This window comes from Ictidomys tridecemlineatus, chromosome 7, assembly GCF_052094955.1.
Source record: "Ictidomys tridecemlineatus isolate mIctTri1 chromosome 7, mIctTri1.hap1, whole genome shotgun sequence".
NCBI lineage: Eukaryota > Metazoa > Chordata > Mammalia > Rodentia > Sciuridae > Ictidomys > Ictidomys tridecemlineatus.
Genome location: NC_135483.1, coordinates 140523631 through 140547266, shown reverse-complemented (window position 1 = coordinate 140547266; position 23636 = coordinate 140523631). Strand labels below are relative to the sequence as shown.

Here is a 23636-nt window from a genome sequence, read left to right as displayed (position 1 = left end):
CAACTCAGCGAGACCTGTCTCTAAATAAAACATAAAATAGGGCTGGGGATGTGGCTCAGTGATTGAATGCCTGAGTTCAATTCCTAGTAATGCCCAATCGCCCCCTCCCCAAAAAAAGAAACATAAGGAGACATAGAAAACCTGACTAGTATTAAATGTATTCACTGGATTTGTGGTTAAAAACCCTTTGACAAAGAAAACTCAAGATACATAAGGCTCTGCTACAAACATGTATAGAAGGAATAATAATGAATCTTATATAAACTCTTCTCAAAGAAAAGTAAGTTATTAACTCATTTTATAGACCAGCAAAACTTTGACACCAAAATTAAACAAAGAAACCATTACCTCCCATGAACAAAGATGCAAAAATTCTTACCAAAATATTATCAAGCTGAATCCAGCAAAGTAGGAAAAGATAATGTAGTAGCATATAAAACTAATTTAACAATTAAAAATCCATTAAGTAATTCATGTTACCAGAATCAAAGAAAAAAATCATATAATGATTTATGAATCATAAAATAATCATATAATAATCTCAACAAAGAAAAACATTAGTCAGAATGCAACACTCATTCGTGACAAAAACTTATCAAATTAGGGAAAGAAGGAAATTTCCTCAGTCTGACAACATACATTAAAACATCTACCGCTAGATGGGTATGGTCACTTGTAATCTTAGCTACTTGGGAGGCTGAAGCAGGAGAATCACTAGTTTGATGCCAGCCTGAGCAACTTAGCAAGACCCTTTCAAAATAAATTTTTTAAAAGTCTATGGATGTAGCTCAGTTGTAGAACATTTGCCTATTATTCACAAGGCCCTGAGTTTCATCTCTTGCATCATGACAAGAACAGAATAGAAAAGATCCTAAAGATAATACCAAACTTAATTGTGAAAAGTTCAATATTTTCCTATTTAAACTGAGAATAAGGCAAAAAAGTCTGCTCTATCACTTCCATTTGCATTAAAATAGAGGTCCTGTACCATATAATCAAATTTTAAACATGAAAACTAAGACATATGGACAGAAAAAAAAAAGCTAAAATTGCCTTTGTTAATAGATAATAGGATTGCTTACTGAGAGTCTCACTAAATTGCTGAGGCTGGCCTTGAACTTGCTATCCTACTGCTTCAGCCTCTGGTTTCACTGGGAATAAAGGCATATACCACTATCACACTACTATTTTATATATATATATATATATATATATATAATATTATCATCTCAATAAATGTTTAATGGGGTTGAAGAACACAAAGAATTGCACAAACTGACATTATGTGAATGTAAGTTCAAGTACACACGAAACAATTGAAAAAAATTTTAAAAGTATACTATATTCCAAAGCATCAAAAAGCTAAAGACATAGATTAACTCATATATATTTAAAAAAAAATGTGAGATTGAAAACAGTTGTAGATTATAGAGATATGCCATGTTCATGGATTAGAAGGCTCAAAATAACAAAGACAACAATTTTCTCCTCATTCATTTATAGACTTCAGTGTAAACTCAATTAACCCAGAAATTTTTGAATAGAAATTAACAGAATGATTCCAAAACATACATGGAAATGAAGTAAAAAATAATCAAAACAATCTTGGAAAAAGAACAAAAGATGGAGTACTCACACTATATCAAGATTAACTATAAACTTACACTAATTAAGACATTATGATATTGGCAGAACACACAAATAAATCAATGGATGAGACTAGAAGCCAGATGTAGGCTATACTTTTAAGGTCAATTTATTTTTGTCAAAGCACTGAAGCATTCACACAAATTATACTGGTATAAATGACTATATACATAGAAGAACAAACTTTGATTCCCTTCCTTATATTGTACATGAAAAGTAACATGAGATGTATCATACACCTAATTGTAAATAGTTAAAACTACAAAGCTTTCATAAGAAAACAAGGGATATCATCATGATCTCCTTGGGGTAGGCAAACATTTTAGGCAAGAACCAAAGTTTTAAGAATAAATTGGGGAAAAATAAATTGAATTTCATCAACACTGAAAGCTTTTGCTTATTAAGACACTGTTTAGAATATGAATAGGCAAGCCACATACCCACTCAGGGGAAAATATGAACAAAACACATTATCTGCACAAAGGACTCACGTTCAGAATAAACAATAACTACAACTCAACAATAAAAAGATAAACAGCCCAAATGAAAAATGGGAAAAAATTTAAACAAGTCACAGAAGCAGGTACACAAATGCTCAATAACCACATGAAAAAAATATATATACCACTATATACCCACTGAATGCCTAAAATTTTAAAAACTGACAACATAAAATGTTGGTGAGGAGCCAGGCATAGTGGCACACTCCTATAACCCCAACAGCTCGGGAAGCTGAGGCAGGAGGATTGTGAGCTCAAAGTCAGCCTGAGAAAAAGCAAGGCACTAAGCAACTCAGTGAGACTCCATCTCTAAATATAATACGAAAAAGGGCTAGGGATGTGGCTCAGTGGTCAAGTGCCCCTGAGTTCAATCACCAGTATCCACCCCCCAAAAAACTACACTGAGATTCCACTTCACTCCAAATAGAATGGCAGTCATCAAGAACACAAATAACAGCTGGTGCAGTCGCACATGCCTATACTGTAATCCCAGTGGCTTGGGAAGCTGAAGCAGGAGGATCCTGAGTTCAAAGCCAGCCTTAGCAACTTAGCGAGGCACTAAGCAACTCAGTGAGATCCTGTCTCTAAATAAAATACAAAAAAAAGTGGGGGCTGGGGATGTGACTCAGTGGTTAAGTGCCCTTGAGGTCAATCCCTGGTACCTCCCCCCACCAAAAAAAGAATACAAATAACAATAAATTTAAAATGCTGGTGAAGATATGGGGAAGAAGGAACACTTATACACTGTCAGTAGGATTATAAATTAGTATAACCACTATGAAAATCAGTACAGAGATTACTCAAAACACTAGGAATGGAACCACTATGTGACCCAGCTGTACCACTCCTTAGTATTTATCCTAAAGAATTAAAGTCAGCACAGTTTAGTGATACATGAATACCCATGAAAAGCCAAATTACAAAACCAGCCTATGTATTTGTCAACAGATGAATGGATAAAGAAATGTGATATAAACACCACAGAGTTTTATCCAGTCATAAAAAAAAAATGTCATTTGCAGAAAAATAGATGGAATGTAAGGGCAGTATGTGGATTTTTTTTCCCTTTCATATCTGGAAGCTAGAAAAAAGGGAAAAAAGGAGAGGAGGAAATCTCATAAAAATAGAAAGGGGACTACAGGGAGGAGAAAAGAGAGATGTAAGAAAATAAAATTGATCAGATTATATTGTATGCATGTACAAATATGTAACAAATCCTATTATTACATATAATTATAATGCATTTGTTAAAAAAAGATTGGAAAATAGAAATTGGTGATGCAAAATAATCTTTAATTATCAAATTTTAAAATGGTCAAAAACACAGTAAAAAAACCAGAAATGTTGGAAAGGATGTGGAGAAACTAGAATCTTTGTGCACTGTTTTTAGGAACATAAAATGGTGTGGTAGCAATGGAAAACAATACGGCAGTTCCACTAAGAATTAAAAATAGAATTACCTTGAGACTACAGATGTAGCTCAGTGGTAAAGTGTGTAGTTAGCATAAATGAAGCCCTAGGTTCAATCCTAGCACCCTTCCCCCAAATTACCCAGATATACTGGGTATATCCAAAATAACCCAAAGCAGGGTCTTGCAGAAATATTTTTTTTTACCTATTTTCATTATTGCATTATTCACAGTAGACAAGAAGTGGAAGCAACCCAACATCTATCAACAGATGAGTAGATAAATAAAATATGGGTTACGCGTAAAATGGAATATTATTCACCCTTAAAAAGAAAGGAAATCCTGTCACATGCCAAACATGAATGAGCCTTGAGAACATAATGCTAAGTGAAATAAGTCACAAAAAAGCAAATACCTTTCACTTATATGAGGTATGCAAAGAGTTAAACTCCAGAAATGAAAATAAAATGGTGATTGCCAGCTCTAGAGAGGAAGCAATAGCGAGTTTTTTTTTTTACAGGTATAGAGTTTCAGTTTTGCAAGATGAAAAGTTCTGGAGATCCACAGCACAACGATGTAAAAATACTTATCACTGACCTGTACACTTGAAAATGGTAAAGATCAAAAACCTGTCACTGCTGGGCGCAGTGGTGCACACCTATAATCCCAGCAGCTCAGGAGGCTGAGATAAGAGGATTGCTCATTGAGACTCATTGAGACTCAACAGGGTTGGGGATGTGGCTCAGTGGCCGAGTGGCCCTGGATTCAATCTCTGGTACCCACCACACCCAAAGAAACAAAACCTGTCACCAAGTGATGCAAGCCTGTAGTCCCAGCTACAGGATGCTGAGATAGAAGGGTCACATGAGCCCAGGAGTTTCAGGGCAGCCTAGGCAATATAGCAAAACCCTATCTTAAACAACAACAAACAAAATGGTAAATATGGTAAATTTTATGTTTTTTACCACAATTTAAAATATCAGTTGAGGTGGGGTAACACAGTAAATCCATAGAATACTTATACATGACCAAAAAGAAAAGCTCTTCCATTTCATTGTAAATTAAAACAAGAAACTATTTTTCACCCACTAGCAAGATAAGGGTTTTGGTTTTTTGCTTTAAATAATATGCAATGTTGACCAGGAAATAGGTAAAAGGGTAATTTCAAAAAATGCTGGTGCAAGTATAGGTACATTTTTAGAATGCAATTTGGAAATTGCTGCTAAAATACAATATGTTCATATCCCCTTCATCTAACACTGTGGTTCTCAAAAGAGGGACACCTTTATTCACTGTCCATAGGGGGTGTTTGGTAATAGCTGATGATATTTTTGGTTGCTAAAACCATAGGGAAGGGGCTGGGAATGTGGCTCAAGCAGTAGCACGCTCGCCTGGCATGCGTGCGGCCTGGGTTCGATCCTCAGCACCACATACAAACAAAGATGTTGTGTCTGCCAAGAACTGAAAAATAAATATTTAAAGATTATCTCTCTCTCTCTCTCTCTCTTTAAAAAAATAAAAAATAAAACCATAGGGAAGTGTTAAAGGCATCCAGTTAGTAAAGACCAGGAATATTATGTTAAACGATATACAATGCATAGGACAGTTCCCTACAACAAAAAAATTATATAACCCAAAATGTCAGGAACGCTGGAGTTGAGAAACTCTGCCCTAACATTTCAATTTCTAGTCATACATTGTATCAAACAATCACAGAAATGGATGAAGGATATAAATGGATATTTGTTATAAAGTTATTTTTAATAGTAAAAGAGAAGCAAACCACAAATGTCAGGATGAAATACTTAAAATAAGTAATTTATGATACCACCGTACTGTATTACATAATTTAAGATATAATAGTAACTAATATTTAAGACACTGTTAAGCTACATTAAAAAGCCTATACAAGAGAATCCTGGTTTCAGAAAAATAAATTAAAATATGTGCACACAAAAAATCTAGATCAGGGCTGGGGTTGTGGCTCAGTGGCAGAGCACTTGCCTAGCACATGTAAGGCACTGGGTTCAATTCTCAAAAATGTAGGTCCACTGACAACTAAATATCAAAAAAAAAAATCTAGATTAGTATTTTCTCTGTAGTTAGGGTTCAGGAAATGTTAACCTCTGTCATCTTTATACTTGTTATATTTGCACTGCTTTCAGCAATTGGCATCTACTGAGTATTCTCTATATGACAAGTTGTTTAAGCAGTTTATTTGTACTTAACATTTACTCTTCACAACTATGAAATTCTATTAATTCCATTTTATAGATGAGGAAACAGAGACATAAAAAGTAACAAATGTTTCATGGTCATATTTTTTCACTTAAGTGTACAATTTTAGTAAGTTGAGTTGTGTCACAATCTAATTTTAACACATTTCTATCATCCCCAAAAGGAACTTCATGCCTATCTGCAATTCTCTGTTCCTACCTCCAGCACAGGCAACCATTAATCTACTTTCTATCTCTACAAATCTGTCTTTTTCAAACACTGCATACAAATGGAATTATATAATATGACTGTTTTTGTCTAACTACTTTCACTTAGCATGACTTTCAGGTTCATTCACGTTGTGATAGGCTATCTGAACATCATTCCTAATTGTCAAATAGTATTTCATCATATAAATACATCATATTTTATCCTTTTACCAGCTAATGTGTATCTGGACTGTTATCATTTGTTGGCTGTTGTAAACAATGTTTCTATGAATTTTTTTTTTTTTTAGATAGAGGAGAGAGAGAGAGAGAGAGAGAGAGAGAGAATTTTTTTTAATATTTATTTTTTAGTTTTTGGCGGACACAACATCTTTGTTTGTATGTGGTGCCGAGGATCGAACCTGGGCCAGGCGAGCATGCTACCACTTAAGCCACATCCCCAGCCTATGAATGTTTTCACATACAAGCCTTTCATGTATTTAATTTCTCTTAGGTAGATACTTACAAGTAAAACTGAGTCATATAGTTAATTTTTTAAGAAAAAGTGCCAAACTTCTTTCTAAAAATGACATTGTTTCATATTCCTACCAGCAATAGATGAGTTTTTCTCCACATCTTCATCAATACTTGTTATTATCTATTAATTATTTTTAAGACTCTGAGACCTGCCAGGCACAGGGACACCTGCCTGTAATCCTAGCAAGTGAAGTAGGAGGCTCAGATAGGAGATCCTAAGTTTGAGGCCAGTCTCAGCAACTTAGCAAGATGCTTTCTCTGCAACCATTAAAAAAATAAAGCCTGGGGATGTGGCTTAGAGATAAAGCACCCTTGAGGCTGAATCCCCAGCACAACCCCCCCCCCCAAAAAAGAGTCCACATATACCTGTGACTTTTTGTCAGATCTTTCCCATATCTTAAACTTTCTCCCTCAAACATTTCCACTCTATGACATAAATCAAGCCTGCATAAAATCTGGCTGTATTCAATAAATGCAGAAAACTATAAATTTACACAAATAACTGTTCTTACATAAAATTCTACTTCAAATTTTAAAAGAAATCATATAAGCATACATATTATGTAAATGATATTACTTAGAAATGGCATACATACCTAATTTTAGTTCAATTGCTGTATTGGTGTTACATTTATACTCTGCCAGCTTCTTCTCCACTGCACTCTTGTATTCTACCAAAAACTTCTCCATAGCACCAAATCCTAAGAGAAAAGGGATTTTAAAAGGTTTCGTTAGAAGTGATTTAAACAATCAAATCTGGGGCTGGGGTTGTGGCTCAGTAATAGAGTGCTCGCCTAGCACATGTAAGGCACTAGGTTTGATCCTCAGCACCATATAAAAATGAAATAAAGATATTAAATAATAATAATAATCAAATCTACAAGTAGGATTCTCATTAGAAGTCGGAAAAGGCAACTGGCATGGTGAAACACACCTATAATCCCAGCAATCTGGGAGGTGAGGCAGAAGAATCACAAGTTTGAGGCTAGCTTGGGCAATTTAGCAAGACCTTGTTTGAAAATAAAATTTTATAAAAGGTTTGCAATAGGGGTTGGGATTGTAGCTCAGTGATAGAGTGCTTGCCTATCATGTGTGAGGCACTGGGTTCAATTGTTAGCACCACATAAAAAAATAAATGAATAAAATAAAATTTTAAAAAATTTCTTTAAAAAGGTTGTGATAAAAAACCTGGCATGTGCAAGAACCTGGGTTCAATCCTCAATACAAACAAACAAATAAATAAATGTCATTCTCCATATAGTCCTCAAAAAAAAGGGGGGGGGATACTGAACATGAATGCCTCATTACAAAACAGAAAGGAAAAAAAAAAGTTTTGAAATAGAGGCTTTATGAAGTAGGCATGCTTTATGTGAATAAACCTGAAAATTAGCTCACATTTCCAAACATTTAATATTAATATAATTTACTCAAAAGGATTTATATATAAATAGCCATTATAAAAGGAAATGTAGAGCTAGGTTGTAGCTCAGTGGTACAGCACATGCATAGCATGCACAAGGCCCTAAGTTCACTTCCCAGTGGAATCCCCCTAACCCCCTCCAAAATATAATGCTAAAGGATGTAACTGCTTCCATTATCATATATAAGAAACAAAATGAGAATGTCCTTTGATAATTATGATAGTATTTCATTTCTAACTATTCAAATTCTACAGAGTACTGAAAATTAACTGTAAAAAATTGATAATGCCTGGGTTACCTCAAGAAAGATATACAAATAACTGGTATTATGGTTACCTCTGGAGTAACAGAAGAATAGGGATGAGTAAGAAGGGGAAAAAAATCTTTTTTGGGGGGGGGCGGGAGCGTTTTACCCAGGACTGAACTCAAGGGCACTTAACCCCTGAAATCACATTCCCCAATCCTCTTTATTTTTTATTTTGAGACAGGATCTCCCTAAGTTGCTTAAGGTCTCACTTGCAAAGCTGTTGAGGCTGGCATTGAACTTGCAATCCTCCTGCCTCATCGTGGAGCAGGGATGGAGAAGTGGCCAAGTGGTTAAGTGTCCCTGGGTTCAATCCCAAGTACCAAAAAACTTATACAGAAAGCCTCCAGAGTCGCTGGGATTACTAGGCATGGGCCACCATGCCTGGCAAAAATCTTTCCATTTTATGGGAAAAAAAAAATGTACCATAAGTGTATAAAGTAATAAACTGTGGGCTACTAGAATAACCAAATGATTTTACTATATAATGGTTACCCATTAATATACATACAACACTGGAAGAAATCATTATTAAGAGAAACTTTCAGGTAAATATGAAGATAAATTTCCTGACAAAATGACCATAAAAATTACTAAAATTGAAGGAGGAAAAAGTGTGGTGATACAGACTGTTAAGACACAGCTACTAGAGAGACTGAGGCATGAGGAGGATCACTTGGGCCCATAAATTAAAGATCTGCCTGAGCAACACAGAGCACATCTCAAAAAAAATAAAGTCATGAGCAGAAATAAATATGAGGATATGATGTGTTAGAAACTTCAAATGTAGTTAAAACATACACAGAAAATGGAAAGACACCAGGCTTGGTGGCATACAGGTGTGGTGGCACGTCCCATCAGCTTTGAGAGGCTGAAACAGGAGGATTCCAAGTTCAAAGCCAGCCTTAGCGGCCCAGCAACTTAGCAAGACTGTCTCACCTTGTGAAATCATATATTAGCTTAATGTCCACAATTCTATAAATTGGTACATCATCAACTCCATTTCATATTCAAAAACTCAGGCTTATTAAAAGACTTAGTTGAAAAGCATCCAACTACTACTGTGGTGGAGCTGAAATTTGAATTTTGATGTAATTCTTAGAAATATGTACACCTTACGCAGGTACATACTATGTACTCCGAGATCCTACAGTGTGTATCTGATAGAACAGTCCCTCCTTTAACATCTCTAGAGCTCATGCTATAGCTTCAAAATTTATGTAATTGGGAAAAAAAAAGAATATATTCACACCAAAACAGCATGAGTACAAGTATATAGTAACAGCAATTATAAATTAACTAAAAGTCGTAAGCTGGAGAGAGCTAAGTGGAAGGAACACAAGAACACAATCCTACTCTAAAAGGGAAGTTTAAATGAAGGAAGAGTACAAGAACAACGTTCTTTCAAAAGGATATTCATATATGATCCTAGGAATACTAAAGTGTGAGAGACTAAGGAGACAATTACGAAGTCACTCAGGGTACAAGCGAGTGCCCTGGAGCAGGGCGAGGCAGTAAAGAGCTAGTTCGGAAGTTGACTGTAGTAGAAGGTGGACACAAACCTGGAAGAGAATTTGCGCATTAAAATCAGCTGGCGGGAATAGCACCAGATATAATAGAGCTGAGCTAGCAGTGGGCAAAAGTAACAGGAAGAGAAACAAGCCCCAAAGCATCTGGCACTGTACAAGTCTAAGTCGCTACGCTGTTCCCCAGCCTCTTTGGCCCTCTGCAGGGACCAGGTTGCTCACAGAAGGCGCAGAACCCACATCAGTAGGGGGCAGAGGCGCTGACCGCGGCCAACAAGAAGAGTTCTGTGCTTCCCGGACAAAGCAGACCTTCTGGAACCCTAGCTAGAACCCGAAAGTTCCAGGCGGGCACTGTCACCGCCGTATTGGCGTTCTTTGCCAAATCTGCCTGTCTCCTCCCCTTGGTAAACTTTTCCCGGGAACTTACCCGCCATTTCCGAGCTGCGAGCACCCGCGGCTGAGGAAGGACGAATCAACCCGCGCGCTCCCGGAGCGGAAATGACCGCACGATCTGACGAATTTCCCCCGCCCATCCCCAGCGTGACGCAGGCCAATGAAAGGGAAGAGTTTTGAGGCGCGCGGTGGCAGAAGCTCCTCAAGAGGCGGAGCTAACGCCGCGGAGTGTGCGCGCTCAGTTGCCTAGCCGCCGCGAGTTCGTTCTGCAACTCTGCAGGCCTTAGGAGGAGGAGGCCTCGGAAGGGACGTTCGTGTTTAGGTGCTCGCGGGATTGTGGAGAGTTTCTTTAGGGTTACTGTGAATAATGAGGCACCTTAAGGCTGTTTCTCATACCGAGCCCCCATGGGTTCTGGAGACTGAAAAACGCTCCTTGGCCGGAATTGTAGATACAGACACCTGAGCCCCAGTTTTACCTAGGTAAAATGCAGGACTTCGGCTTAAGAAGAAATTTTTACTTACTATTTTACTTACATGTACTTTTGCTGAAAATATTATTTTCCTTTTTTAATTATTTTTTTCGATATTGGGTATTAAACACAGGTGCTCTACCACAGAACAACATCCCCAACTCTGACAGGGTCTCTAAGCTACCCAGACTGGCTTCAAACTTGCGACCCCTTTCTCTCACGGTCTCGTGTAGCTAGGGCTACAAGAAGTAAATACTTTAACATGTATTTTTTGTTTTGGTTTGGTTTTTGGTGCTGGTAATCCAATGCGGGGCCTTCCACGTGGCTGTATAAACACTCTACCACTCCCTCCTTTAGTGCTTTTAACAGCATGTATTATGGTATTTAAACACTCTGTTTTCTTGCAACCATTTGCATGCGAGGCAAGCACTCAAGCACTCTACCAACTGAACTATGTCCCCAACCCCTCAAGCAGCCTGTTTTAGTCTTAAATGTCTAGACATCCTTGAGACTGGAACTACAAACATAGGACGCTAAGTTTGGTTACAGGTTTCATTAGTATTTAGTAGCTGTTGAAACTTTCCCCCAGAGGATAAGCCGCTATTTTAATTATCGACAAACGTTCCCATAATATTGTCTATACACTAGAATCCTTCTCTGGACAAATATTTGTCAGCTAGTATTATCATGATGCATGCTAGATCTAAAATGGATCCTTGGGATGATTCTAAAACTAATTACCAGAAAAGGTAAATTGCTCAAATTCACCCTCAGTATACAAGTTACACAAGAGCCCAATTCTCAGGTTCTTAGAGATGGTCTTTCTTTACTTTTTTTCAGTTATTGGTAGATCTTTATTTTATTTATTTATATATGGTACTGAGAATCAAACCCAGGGCATCACACATGCCAGGCAAGTGCACTACCCTTGAGCCACAGCCCCTTAGAGATGGTCTTTCTGAAGATAAAAATGAGAAAACTCAGAACTCCTGGATCCTTTTCTTATTAAAACCTTAATTAGGGTTCAGGATGTAGTTACATGGTGAGTGCTTGCCCAGCATGCTCAAGACCCTAGGTTCAATCCCAACACAGCAAAATGAATAAATAAAGCCATAATTATGCATTAGCCATTGTAGTCATAATGTTAAGACAAAACTGAAATCAATGCTACAAATGACATTATGAATCAAAAAAGGAGAACAATTCTTTTAAATTTTTTTTCAAAATGTCAAGACTCGTTTCTTTCCAAAAATCATTTTATCTATAGATTAGTCAATAGATGATCAGCAATTATGATTCTTTCAAGAAAGAAATCAAGAGGAAGTTATGTTTTAAATACAGCAAATCTGAAATAAATAATTAGTCCTGAGGCATTTGGTAAATTATAGGGAAGAAATATGATAAACATTGAGGCAGTGTAACTATATCGATATTTAATATGATCTGAATATCTGATTGCAGAATTGAGACTACAAACTTTTTTTTGGTACCAGGGATTGAACCCAGGGGTGCTTAGCCACTGAGTCACATCCCAGCCCTTTATTTTTTATTTTGAGACAGGGTCTCATCAGGTTGCTTACAGTGGCACTCAATTGCTGATGCTGGCCTTAAACCTGCAATCTTCCTGTCTCAGCCTTCCCAGCCACTGGGATTACAGATGTGTGCCACCACACCTGGCTGAGACTACAATTTTAAAATCATCCTTGTCTTAGACCTTTTTACACATATTTTTTAAAATATCACAGAATATATGTTTAAATACAGTTTAACCAAAAGATAAAAGAATAGCTTCTTTCAGAAAAATAATATAAAATTGCCAAAAAGGAAAAACATTCCTCTTATTTGTAGAGATGTTTCCCTTTAAAAAAAATAGTTATATATGAACACAATATCTTTATTTTGTTAATTTATTTTTATGTCGTCTGAGGATTGAACCCAGTGCCTCACTTGTGAGGGGCAAGTGCTCTGCCACTGAGCCACAACCCCAGCCGATGTTTCCATTTTAATTCATGTTTTACCATGTTCTAAAAGGTACTTAAGAAAGTGACTGTTACAACTGTAGAATAAATTCCCATAAGAGTCATGCTGTTCTGAAATATGTGGGAAAGTTAGCATAGTTGTCTGGAAAGTTCAGTGACCTATTACTTCTACTACTTCATGATTGACCTTGTTTCATCCATTAAGTAGAGTTAATATTTTCCCAGTCACCATAATGCATTTTTGTGAAATTAAATGGAATAATATTTATAAAAAAGCTTTGTAGACTCTAACATTTTATGTAAATACAAAGTGATAACATGATAACATTTAGTCTAGTATAGAAAATCTGGAAAAGGCTTTTTTTTTTTTTTAAGAGAAAAAATACTAATTACACTGTTAGGAATGACTAGTAACCATTTATTTGGTACAAGCTCAAGTGCAGATGGACTAGGAAATTTTACCATCATCTTGAAACCTTCCAGAAGGAATTTTTTTTTACTTTGTATAAAAAAATATGGTCACCAGAAAAAGACTTAGGAAATCTTAACAAATAACAATAGTTATTTGTTACTACATGTAGTTCATAGTTATTGTATTCATTTTTTAGCTCACTGTGGTAATGAGGGTAGCATTATGAGTTTCCATCCTCAATTATGCAGAAGCCCCTATCCAGCTAGATGATTTCCAAATGGAATATAGGAATGAAAATTAAAATAGATCAGCACATATGAAAATCATCATATAAAAAATAACTGAAATACACACAAATTATCAGCAATTGGAGTATTCTACTTTTAAACTACTCATAGATGTATACATGCTAGTACTTTTTTTGTCGGGGGAGGCAGGATTTGCTAGAGTTTCAACCCAGGGCCTCATGCATGCCAGGCAAAGTACTCTATCACTGAGCCACATCTCTAGCTCTATGCTAATTTTTTTGAGAAACAATTTAGCAGTTTTAACAAATTTTTATAAGCCAAATTTTAAACTTTTATATATTCTTTGAGGTAATTTCACTTGTAAGTATTTGTATTACAAAATTACTTGCACATCCAGCATTACACCTGTAATCCTGGTTAGTTAGGAGACTGAGGCAGGAGAATCCCAAAATCAAGGGCTGCCTGGGCAATATAGCAAGACGCTGTCCCAAAATAAAAAATGAGCCAGGCATGGTGGCGCCCACTTATAATCCCAGCAACCAAGGAGGCTGAGATACTAGGATTTTAAGTTAAAGACCAGCCTCAGCAATTTAGTAAGGCCCTAAGCAACTTATGAGAAATAAAAATAAAAAATAAAATGGATTGAAGATGTAACTGGGTGGTAAAGTCCCTTTGGGTTTAATCCCCAATAACTAAGCAAACAAGGCTGAGTATGTACCCTTGGGTTCAAGCCTCAAAAGAAAAGAAAAAGAGTTAAAATGTAAATAGGGCACCCATAGCGCAAGAGTTAACAACTAGAATCAACAAATGGGACTTACTCAAACTAAAAAGTTTTTTCTCAGCAAAAGAAACAATAAGAGAGATAAACAGGGAGCCTACATCCTGGGAACAAATCTTTAATCCACACACTTCAGATAGAGCCCTAATAACCAGAATATACAGAGAACTCAAAAAATTAGACAATAAGATAACAAATAACCCAATCAATAAATGGGCCAAGGACCTGAACAGACAGTTCTCAGAGGAGGACATACAATCAATCAATAAGTACATGAAAAAATGCTCACCATCGCTAGCAGTTAGAGAAATGCAAATCAAAACTACCCTAAGATACCACCTCACTCCAGTAAGATTGGCAGCCATTAGGAAGTCAAACAACAATAAGTGCTGGAGAGGATGCGGGGAAAAGGGCACTCTTGTTCATTGCTGGTGGGACTGCAAATTGGTGCAGCCAATTTGGAAAGCAGTATGGAGATTTCTTGGAAAGCTGGGAATGGAACCACCATTCGACCCAGCTATTCCCCTTCTGGGTCTATTCCCTAAAGACCTAATAAGAGCATGTTACAGAGACACTGCCACATCGATGTTCATAGCAGCACAATTCACTATAGCAAGATTATGGAATCAGCCTAGATGCCCTTCAATAGATGAATGGATAAAAAAAATGTGGCATTTATACACAATGGAGTATTACTCTGCATTAAGGAACGACAAAATCATAGAATTTGGAGGGAAATGGATGGCATTAGAGCAGATTATGCTAAGTGAAGCTAGTCAATCGTTAAAAAACAAATACCAAATGACCCCTTTGATATAAGGGGAGTTAATAAAGACAGGGTAAGGACGAAGAACTTGAGAAGAAGATTTACATTAAACAGGGATGAGAAAAGGGAAGGGGAGGGGAGGGGAGGGGAGGGGAGGGGGGATAGTAGAGAATAGGACAGACAGCAGAATACATCAGACACTAGAAAGGCAATATGTCAATCAATGGAAGGGTAACTGATGTGATACAGTAATTTGTATACGGGGTAAAGTTGGGAGTTCATAACCCACTTGAATCAAACTGTGAAAGATGATGTATTAAGAACTGTGTAATGTTTTGAATGACCAACAATAAAGTAAAAAAAAAAAAAAAAAAAAAAAAAAAAAAAATGTAAATAGGGGACTAAGGGATATAGCTCAATGGTAGAGTATATGTTCAGCATAAGCGAGGGCCTGGGTTAAATCCCTGGCACCTAAAACATTTTTTAAAAAAATAAATTGTACAAGAAGATTATGCTATTTCATTGATATAAAAATCTATGTTGGTGAGGGAACAGGGGTGCATGCCTGTAATACCAGTGGCTCTGAAATCTGAGGCAGGAGGATCATGAGTTCAAAGCCAGCCTCAGCAACTTAGAAAGGCCCTAAGCAACTCAGCGAGACCCTGTCTCTAAATAAAATATTTAAAGGCTGGGATGTGGCCTAATGGTTAAGTGTCCCTGGGTTCAATTCCCAGTACCAAAAAAAAAAAAAAAATCTATTTTGGATGTTAAGGGTGTATAGCTCAATGATAAAGTGCTTGTCTAGTATGTGTTATGGCCCTATCTCAATCCCAGTACCATCAAAAAGAAATGTATTTTGATAGAAACAGAAAATATCAAAAGCTTAACCTAATAAATTTAATTTTGTTATATTTAGGAGGGGAAATTCAGAGATAGAGATTAAAGGGTTTGTTTGTTTTAAATACTGTTTGCTTCTTTTAATAAGGACATATTGATTTATTTCATAATTAGAAACTTCTTCATCTCTTTGGAGTTTTTTAGGCATGGTTACTAACTCCTTAACCTCCTCTTTATGTTCTACAAATTATGGTACTCGAAATTAAAAGAAGCAGAGCTAGGGTTTTGGCTCAGTGGTGGTGCGCTTGCCCAGCATACATGAGGCACTGGTTCGATTCTCAGCAACACATACAAATAAATAAAATAAAGATCCATCAAGAACTAAAAAAAAAAATTAAAAGCAAACAAGGCTGGAGATGTACCCCTGGGTTCAAGCCTCAAAAAAAAGAAAAGAAAAGAAAAGAAAGAAGCAATTTAGTTTGAAAAAGGAACAGTTGAACATTAATATTTCAGTTTTGCATTTTTTTACTAGCAAAGATTGACCAAGATAAGAGAAGGGCACTCTAGTTGTTTTTGTTTGTTTATAAAATAACCATTCAATGATGCCTGCTTTACTTTTGGAAACTGTACATGTTTTGGTTTGGATCTGATTTGTCCCCAAAAAGCTCATGTGTGAGACAACGAAAGAAGCTTTGGAAGTGAAATGATTGGGTTATAAAAACCTTAACCCAACAGTGAGTTAATCCCCTGAAAGGGATTAACTGAGTAACTAAATGGAGGCAGGGTGTGGCTGGAAGGTGTGAGTCATTGGGGGTGTGCCTTTTGGATATATATTTTGTATCTGGGGAGCAGAAGTGTCTTTCTCTCTCTCTCTCTCTCTCTCTCTTTCTCTCTCTCTCCCCCCCCACCGCCCCCCCCAACCGCCCCCCTTCCTGGTGTGATGTTGTGAACACCACAGTCTTCCACCATGCTGTTCAGCCTCATCTCTAGCTCCCAAAGAATGCAGCCAGCCATCTATGCATTGAAATCTCTGAAACTGTGAGCCCAAAAATAGACCTTTCCTCCTCTAGTTTTTCTTGTCAGGACTCTTGGTCACAACAATAAAAAAGCTGACTAAACCAATACAGAATTCATTAGAATGGCATCATATATTTGTCTTCATAGGATGAGTAAGATAATACTAACTATGACATTACATACTCTATGATTAAAATGTTATTTCAGACACTCCATCTTTTTTCAGTTTTAGCCAAGAAAAATAGCCATTACTTCTCTTTTAATTTTGTTGCTGTTGTTGCTAGTTTTTTTGGTTTTGCTTTTGTATTGTAAATTGAACCCAGGAACTCAGGCATGTGTGGCAAGCACTCTACCACTGAGCTACATCCCTAGCCCTTTTCTTTTAATTTTATTTTTTGAGGAGCCTTGCTAAAAAGTGTCAAGACTGACCTCAAACGTGTAATCACACTGCCTCAGCCTCCTAAGTAGCTAGGACTATAGTCTCGAGTTGCCACAAAACACCCCTGCCCCGCCCCCCTTGCCTTGTTTTGTATCTTAATGTAGAAGAGCTTCAGAATAAGGAGAAAGTTAAGAAAATTTAGTCAAGTTACTTTAGTATTAAAGAAATAAGGCTAAAAAGTGAAAAATTAAGACTAGAAATACTAATTTTAAGTTCACATATTGCTTTAGTCCATGTCTTTAAATTGGTTTTAAAAACCCACATAGTATAAATTTACTAAATTAATAAAAAAATCCGTTATTTTAATGAATCATTTTAAGACAACTTCTTTGTAATGTATGTATTTATATAACACAATACAGTAGCAATACTTTTAACATACCATAATGCAGACACACAAAATAACATACATTTAAAACCGCTATATAATACCATTTATTCAATGTTTAGTTCATAAATCTTTTCCTTAAAAGAATCATAAAATAAAATAAAATTTAGTTTTTTTGGTAATTTTTTCCTAAATTTCTTTACAAGTCAGAATTTTGAGGGACTATATAAAGTTATCAATAAGCTAAACCAACCAGTCACTTTGCACATTACTGAAAATTAAAGGATTTCTCCTAAAAATTTTTGCTAGGGGAATTCAAACTTAATTATTAATTTGATCAATACGGGGCTTTCAGAAACCCCCTTTGCTGGTCTCTCTCTCTCTCTATTCTTTCTTTCTTAGTACTGGTACAATTTACTACTGAGCTATATTCCCAGTGTTTTTTTAAATTCCCCTATTTTGAGACAGAGTCTTAATAAATTGCCAAGACCAGCCTCAAACTTGTAATCCTCCCTCCTCAGAAGGCTGGAATTATAGATGTACACCACCATGTCAGGCCTTTTGCTCCTGAATGAATTAAGAGAAAGAAAGGGTCATGCCACCTGGCACTATATAATACAAAGAGAGCCTGCTTCAAAATGGAAGAAGGGTAAGTCAGTAGGGTTAGGATGCACTTAAAGAATGAAAGGTTTACTTTTTTATATATCTTTGCAAAATTGTTTTATTATTTTTTTTTAAAAGAGAGAGTGAGAGAGGAGAGAGAGAGAGAGAAAGAATTTTTAATATTTATTTTTTAGTTCTCGGCGGACACAACATCTTTGTTGGTATGTGGTGCTGAGGATTGAACCCGGGCCGCACGCATGCCAGGCGAGCGCGCTACAGCTTGAGCCACATCCTCAGCCCCAAAATTGTTTTATTGTATGTGATAAAGTCAATGTTACTTATAGATATTATTTTTTTAATTTTTTAATATTTATTTTTTAGTTCTCGACGGACACAACATCTTTGTTTGTATGTGGTGCTGAGGATGGAACCCGGGCCACACGCATGCCAGGCGAGCGCGCTACCGCTTCATCCACATCCCAACCCTAGATATTATTTTTTGATACAGTTTAAGAGAAACTAAGGTACTTTGAATAACATAGAATCAGGAATTTTACAGTAAATTGTTTTTTTTAATCTTTTATTGATTTTATTTTTTAAAAATATATGACAGTAGTAGAATGCATTACAATTCTTACTACATATATACAACACAATTTTTTGTATCTCTGTATATAAAGTATAGTCACGCCAATTTATGCCTTTATACATGTACTTTTTTTTTAAGCAAATTGGTTTTAGAAATCAGGTAATCTAGTCTTGTCATATATTATTACTTGGTATGCATAGACATCAAAACTTGTTCATATCTCCTTATAAATATATATGTATATATTTATACTGCTGCTAGTCCATATGTTAAATACTACTATTTTTAACTTCTAAGTTTTTTGGCAAGAAATTATTAATATTCATTTTAGTACTTTCTACTTCAGTAAATCACCTGTGCACTTCTGGAGGTTCCTGGCTTGATCCCATACTCTCATTTGAGTTTACTCAGCTAGTAAATAGTAATAGATAGAGTTAGATATTATGGTCCAAGTCTCTCAAGTTGGTCTTTAGTTTTTCCACATTTTTCTTCCCTTTCTTCCTATAGCAAGGATTAATTTTTTCATGAAATAATTTACTTTGGAGAGAAATCATTGTGTCTGGCACATGGTTGACACCTATTAAATGCTTGTTAAATGATCGCAGTCATAAGAACACAATTTATTCTCCAAATAACCAAGTTTCCAATTTTGTTCAAGTAATTCTTGGTTCTTGGGAGTGGAAACTGCTAAATTTCTTTGCCCTGAAATATCTTTCAGCATGTGATTAGAATCAAAGAGGCTAAAATCCAACTCATCCACATTTAGTCCATTATTACCAAGATGTGTATTACAGAAGTCATTCCTTCTTATTAAATTGTTCTCTAGGTGTCTCTAAGGAAATAGTTTTGACCTAGGATTGGTAAGTAGTTTTCAGGAAGTAGATTTTTACCAGAGTATATTGTATTCCTGATAAAACAAAAAATTTTTCTGGGACAAGGACATATTCTTATAGATAAGTTCAGATGATCAGTAACCCTGGATTTCCCTAATTTAAATTCAGATTAAGTTCTAGCTTTACTGAGTAGGTACAAGAAAATCTAGTTATTCTCCATGAGAGACTTCTTTCTAACTCCTTCTCAATTTTTAATCAACTAAACACCCAAACATTCAGACACTAAATGTAAGCTACAGTATCCCCAGACTCAGAGATTATTGGAAATATACTTATGGAATCAAGGAGAGACATTGGGTAATTGATACAGTGGATATAACATCCTCCTCTTCTGCTTGGGTTTCCCACAACAAACAAGAATGAGTCCATGCTATTTCCTGTAGCAGTGCCATTCCATGTTAGCCTTTATATTTTCTTCTCTTGAGTTGACTTCATTGAGGCCTGCTGGACCTAGGACCTGCTGTGTTCACTAATCAAGGTAGACCTGCTTATCACAGAAAGATTTCCTCCCTTTTTGATCTGTCCTCCATAGGTTAATTACAGATCATCTCCTTTTGGACAGTATGGACAACTCTCTGTGTTAATCAGCCTTTCATTGTTGTGACCAAAATACCTAACAAAAACAACTTAGAGAAGGAAAGATTTATTTTGGCTCAGTTTCAGAGGCTCAATCTGTGGTCAGCTGGTTCCAAGGCAGAAACATTATGACAGAAGTATATGGTGAAGGAAAGCTGTTCAGATCTTCATAGCCAGAAAGCAGAGAGAGAAAGGGACCAGGGACAGATACAGTCCCCAAGGGCTTTTCCCCAGTGACCTACTTCCTCCAGCCACAACCTACAGTTACCTACCCAGTAGTCTATTGAAATTATTAATTCATCACATGGATTAATCCACTGATGAGATTATAGTCTTCATGGTCCAATCATTTCACCTTTGATTGCTTAACATGAGCTTTGTGGAACATTCCAGATTTAAAGCATAATATCCTGCAAGGCTAGAATTCTGTCATTTTTATATCTGAGTTCTCACTTGAAGTGAGAATACATTCCTTTAACATTTATCAAGGATTTAAAAAAAATTTTTTTTAGTTGTAGTTGGACACAATACCTTTATTTTATTTATTTATTTTTATGTGGTGCTGAGGATCGAAGCCAGCGCCTCACACGTGCTAGGTGAGCACTCTATCGCTGAGCCACAACCCTAGCCCCTTACCAAGGATTTTTAATCAGATTAACTGTTATATGATATACATTAATATTTAAGAATGCCCATACCCTCTCAGGCTCTATTAGGTTTCTTTATCTCCCCCCGCCTCCCTGCCTGATATTTAAGGACAACCTCCATATAAACAAAATTAGCTTTTTACTGTGATTCTGGGTTATATTCTCATTCTTCAAATTTTATATAAAAATATGAATATAACCTTAAAAAGTGGATATTCTTGTAATACCAGCAGCTTGGGAGATTGAGTCAGGAAGATCTTAAGTTCAAAGCCAATTTAGCAAGGCCCTAAGCAACTTAGCAAGACCCTGTCTCAAAAAAAAAAAAAAAAAAAAAATTAAAAAGGGGCAGGGGATGTAACTCAGTGGTAAAGTGCCCTGGGTTCAATCCCCAGTATAAAAAAATATTATAAGGGCTGGGGTTGTGGCGCAGCAGTAGAACGCTCACCTAGCATGCTCGAGGGCCTGCGTTCAATCCTCAACACCACATAAAAATAAATAAAGGTAACATGTCCAACTACAACTAAAAAATAAACATTTTCTAAAAATGTAATACTCTTTTTAGGAATTAATACTTGAAGACAACATTGTGGAACCCTGGCTCAAAAAAAAAAAATAAAACAAAACAAAAAAAAAACTTTGAGAAATGAAAACTTTCATTTAAAATAAATGAGAGTAGGGAATATAGTAGCTTAATGGTATTGCACTCACCTAGAATGCATGAGACCTTGAGTTCAATCCTCAGGGTCTCATGCATTTGATTTAATAAAAAATTAATAAGTAGGGCTGGGGATGTGGCTCAAATGGTAGCATGCTCGCCTAGCATGTGTGAGGCACTGGGTTTTATTCTCAGCACCACGTAAAAATAAAATAAAGATATTGTGTCCACCTAAAACTAAAAAATAAATATAAAAAATTAATAAGGAATCTCAAAAGAGTCCTAAAACTTTTTGAAGTACTAACAAAAAATTTTAACATTTTGTTTTATGCTAGCTTTGTTAAAACAGAATAATAAGAAAGAAAAAAAAATATTTTTTTTCAAAAAATTGTGTCTGTACATCTTTATTGTCCTTGGATATACGCTAAATTATATGTTTTGATAATGATTTTTGCTATTTTTTTCTTTGCAAGTAGACCTTCAACTTCTTTTATTCTCATATTTTGAAGTTTACATTGTTCTTTTGAGTAAAATGCACAGAACTATGGCAGAGAAATGACAAATTTTTAATTCATTCAAATAGTATCAGTATAATAATCTTAGGTTTTGCTTTGCTTTCTGTTAAATGAAAGTTAGATTATATGTTTAAATACTAAATGACAATTTTATTTACACTATAAGATTTAGTTGTATATGAACAAATATCTAAATACAAATGAAAATTGCCTTGTTAGCTGGTTTACATTATATAACACCTTATCCATTTTTTGAAAGTAGATAAAGACTAACCTAAATCTCATAACCTAAATCTCATTAATGTGGCTCCATAACTGTATTATGAATGTTCTCTCTGGTATGTGGATGCCAACCCACAACAAAGGAGGGTGGGGGAGGGGAGGAATAGAAATCCATTGGATTAGACAAAGGGGAATGAAGGGAAGGGAGGGGGAGAAGAATAGGAAAGACAATAGAATTAATCAGACATAATTTTCCTATCCTTGCATATGAATGCATGACTAGTGTAACTCCACATCATGTACAACCAAGAGAATAGGATCTTAATTATAATAAGTTATACTCCTTGTATGTATAATATGTCAAATACACTCTATTGTCATGTATATCTAAAAAGAACAAATAATTTAAAAAATAAATAAAATTTTAAAATAAAATAGAAAATTTTTAAAAATTTTGGCTTCACATGAAAATGTGCTTTGAAGTCTAGGGATTGTACTTACATTCTATGCCTTACATTAGCATACACAATTAGAAAGATGAAAAAAATAATCAAGTGACAATATGGGATGTTACAGTGCAACATTAAAATAATATGCCTTTCAAATAAAGAAGAAGAGGAGGAGGAGGAGGAGGAGGAGGAGGAGGAGGAGGAGGAGGTTAGAGCATTCCTAGGTATGAGATCAATATACCACAAATAGTACCAGGAGATTCTTGACTTGCTGCAATTTCCTAAAATACTCCGGAGCAGAAAGGACTTTAAATATAAAGTAGACTCCTAGTCTGGGGATATAGGTCAGTGGTAGAGCACTTGCCTATCAAGCACAAAGTTTTGGGTTTAATCCCTACCACCACAAAATAAAGAAAGAAAAATAGAGTCCTCATACAAATATTACAAATGATGCAATAGAAATCGTAGTTAGAGACAGAACACAGGTAGATAGATGGTTTCACATGAGGTGGGCCAAAGGAATCTTTACTGGATTGCTCAAAGACCTGTTCTCTGAAATATCTGCAGTATTAACAATTTAAATTTTTTTTTTAGTTGTAAGTGGACATAATATCTTTATTTTTATTTGTTTATTTTTATGTGGTGCTGGGGCTCAAACCCAGGGCCTCACGCATGGGAGGCAAACACTCTAACCATTGAGCTACCTCTCCAGCCCAGTATTAACAATTAAAAAAAATTTTTTTGTAGTTGTAGATAGTCAGAATGCCTTTATTTTATTTGTTTTATTTTTATGTGGTGCTGAGGATGGAACCCAGTGCCTCACGCATGCTAGGCAAGAGCTGTGCCACTGAGCTACAGCCCCAGCCCAACAATTTTTAATAATACAATATTAACAATGTATGGACTCCATTCAAATTGGAATGATTGCAGGTAATGGGAAAATTCCAGCACAATATTCAATTTTTAATGGAAAGGAAAGAGAGCTAGAGTTATAGCTCCTTGGTAGAGCACTTGCCTACATGTGTGAGGCACTGGGTTCAACCCTCAGCACTA

At 35.9% G+C, this 23636-nt stretch overlaps 2 protein-coding genes across 2 annotated transcripts in view; one reads left to right on the top strand and one right to left on the bottom strand.

The window, feature by feature from the left end:
• The window catches only part of Hat1 (histone acetyltransferase 1), a 46533-nt gene extending 36225 nt beyond the window's left edge, over positions 1-10308 (bottom strand). Inside the window, exons 1-2 of the mRNA XM_005324592.3 lie at positions 10195-10308; positions 7113-7217 (exon numbers count right to left, since the gene is read on the bottom strand). Of these exons, the coding sequence (XP_005324649.2) occupies positions 7113-7217; positions 10195-10300 (211 nt within the window). The 5' untranslated portion in view covers positions 10301-10308. The remainder of the gene's footprint in view (positions 1-7112; positions 7218-10194) is intronic.
• Positions 1-23636, top strand: part of Slc25a12 (solute carrier family 25 member 12) — a 169673-nt gene that overhangs the window by 46311 nt on the left and 99726 nt on the right. The window lies entirely within an intron of this gene.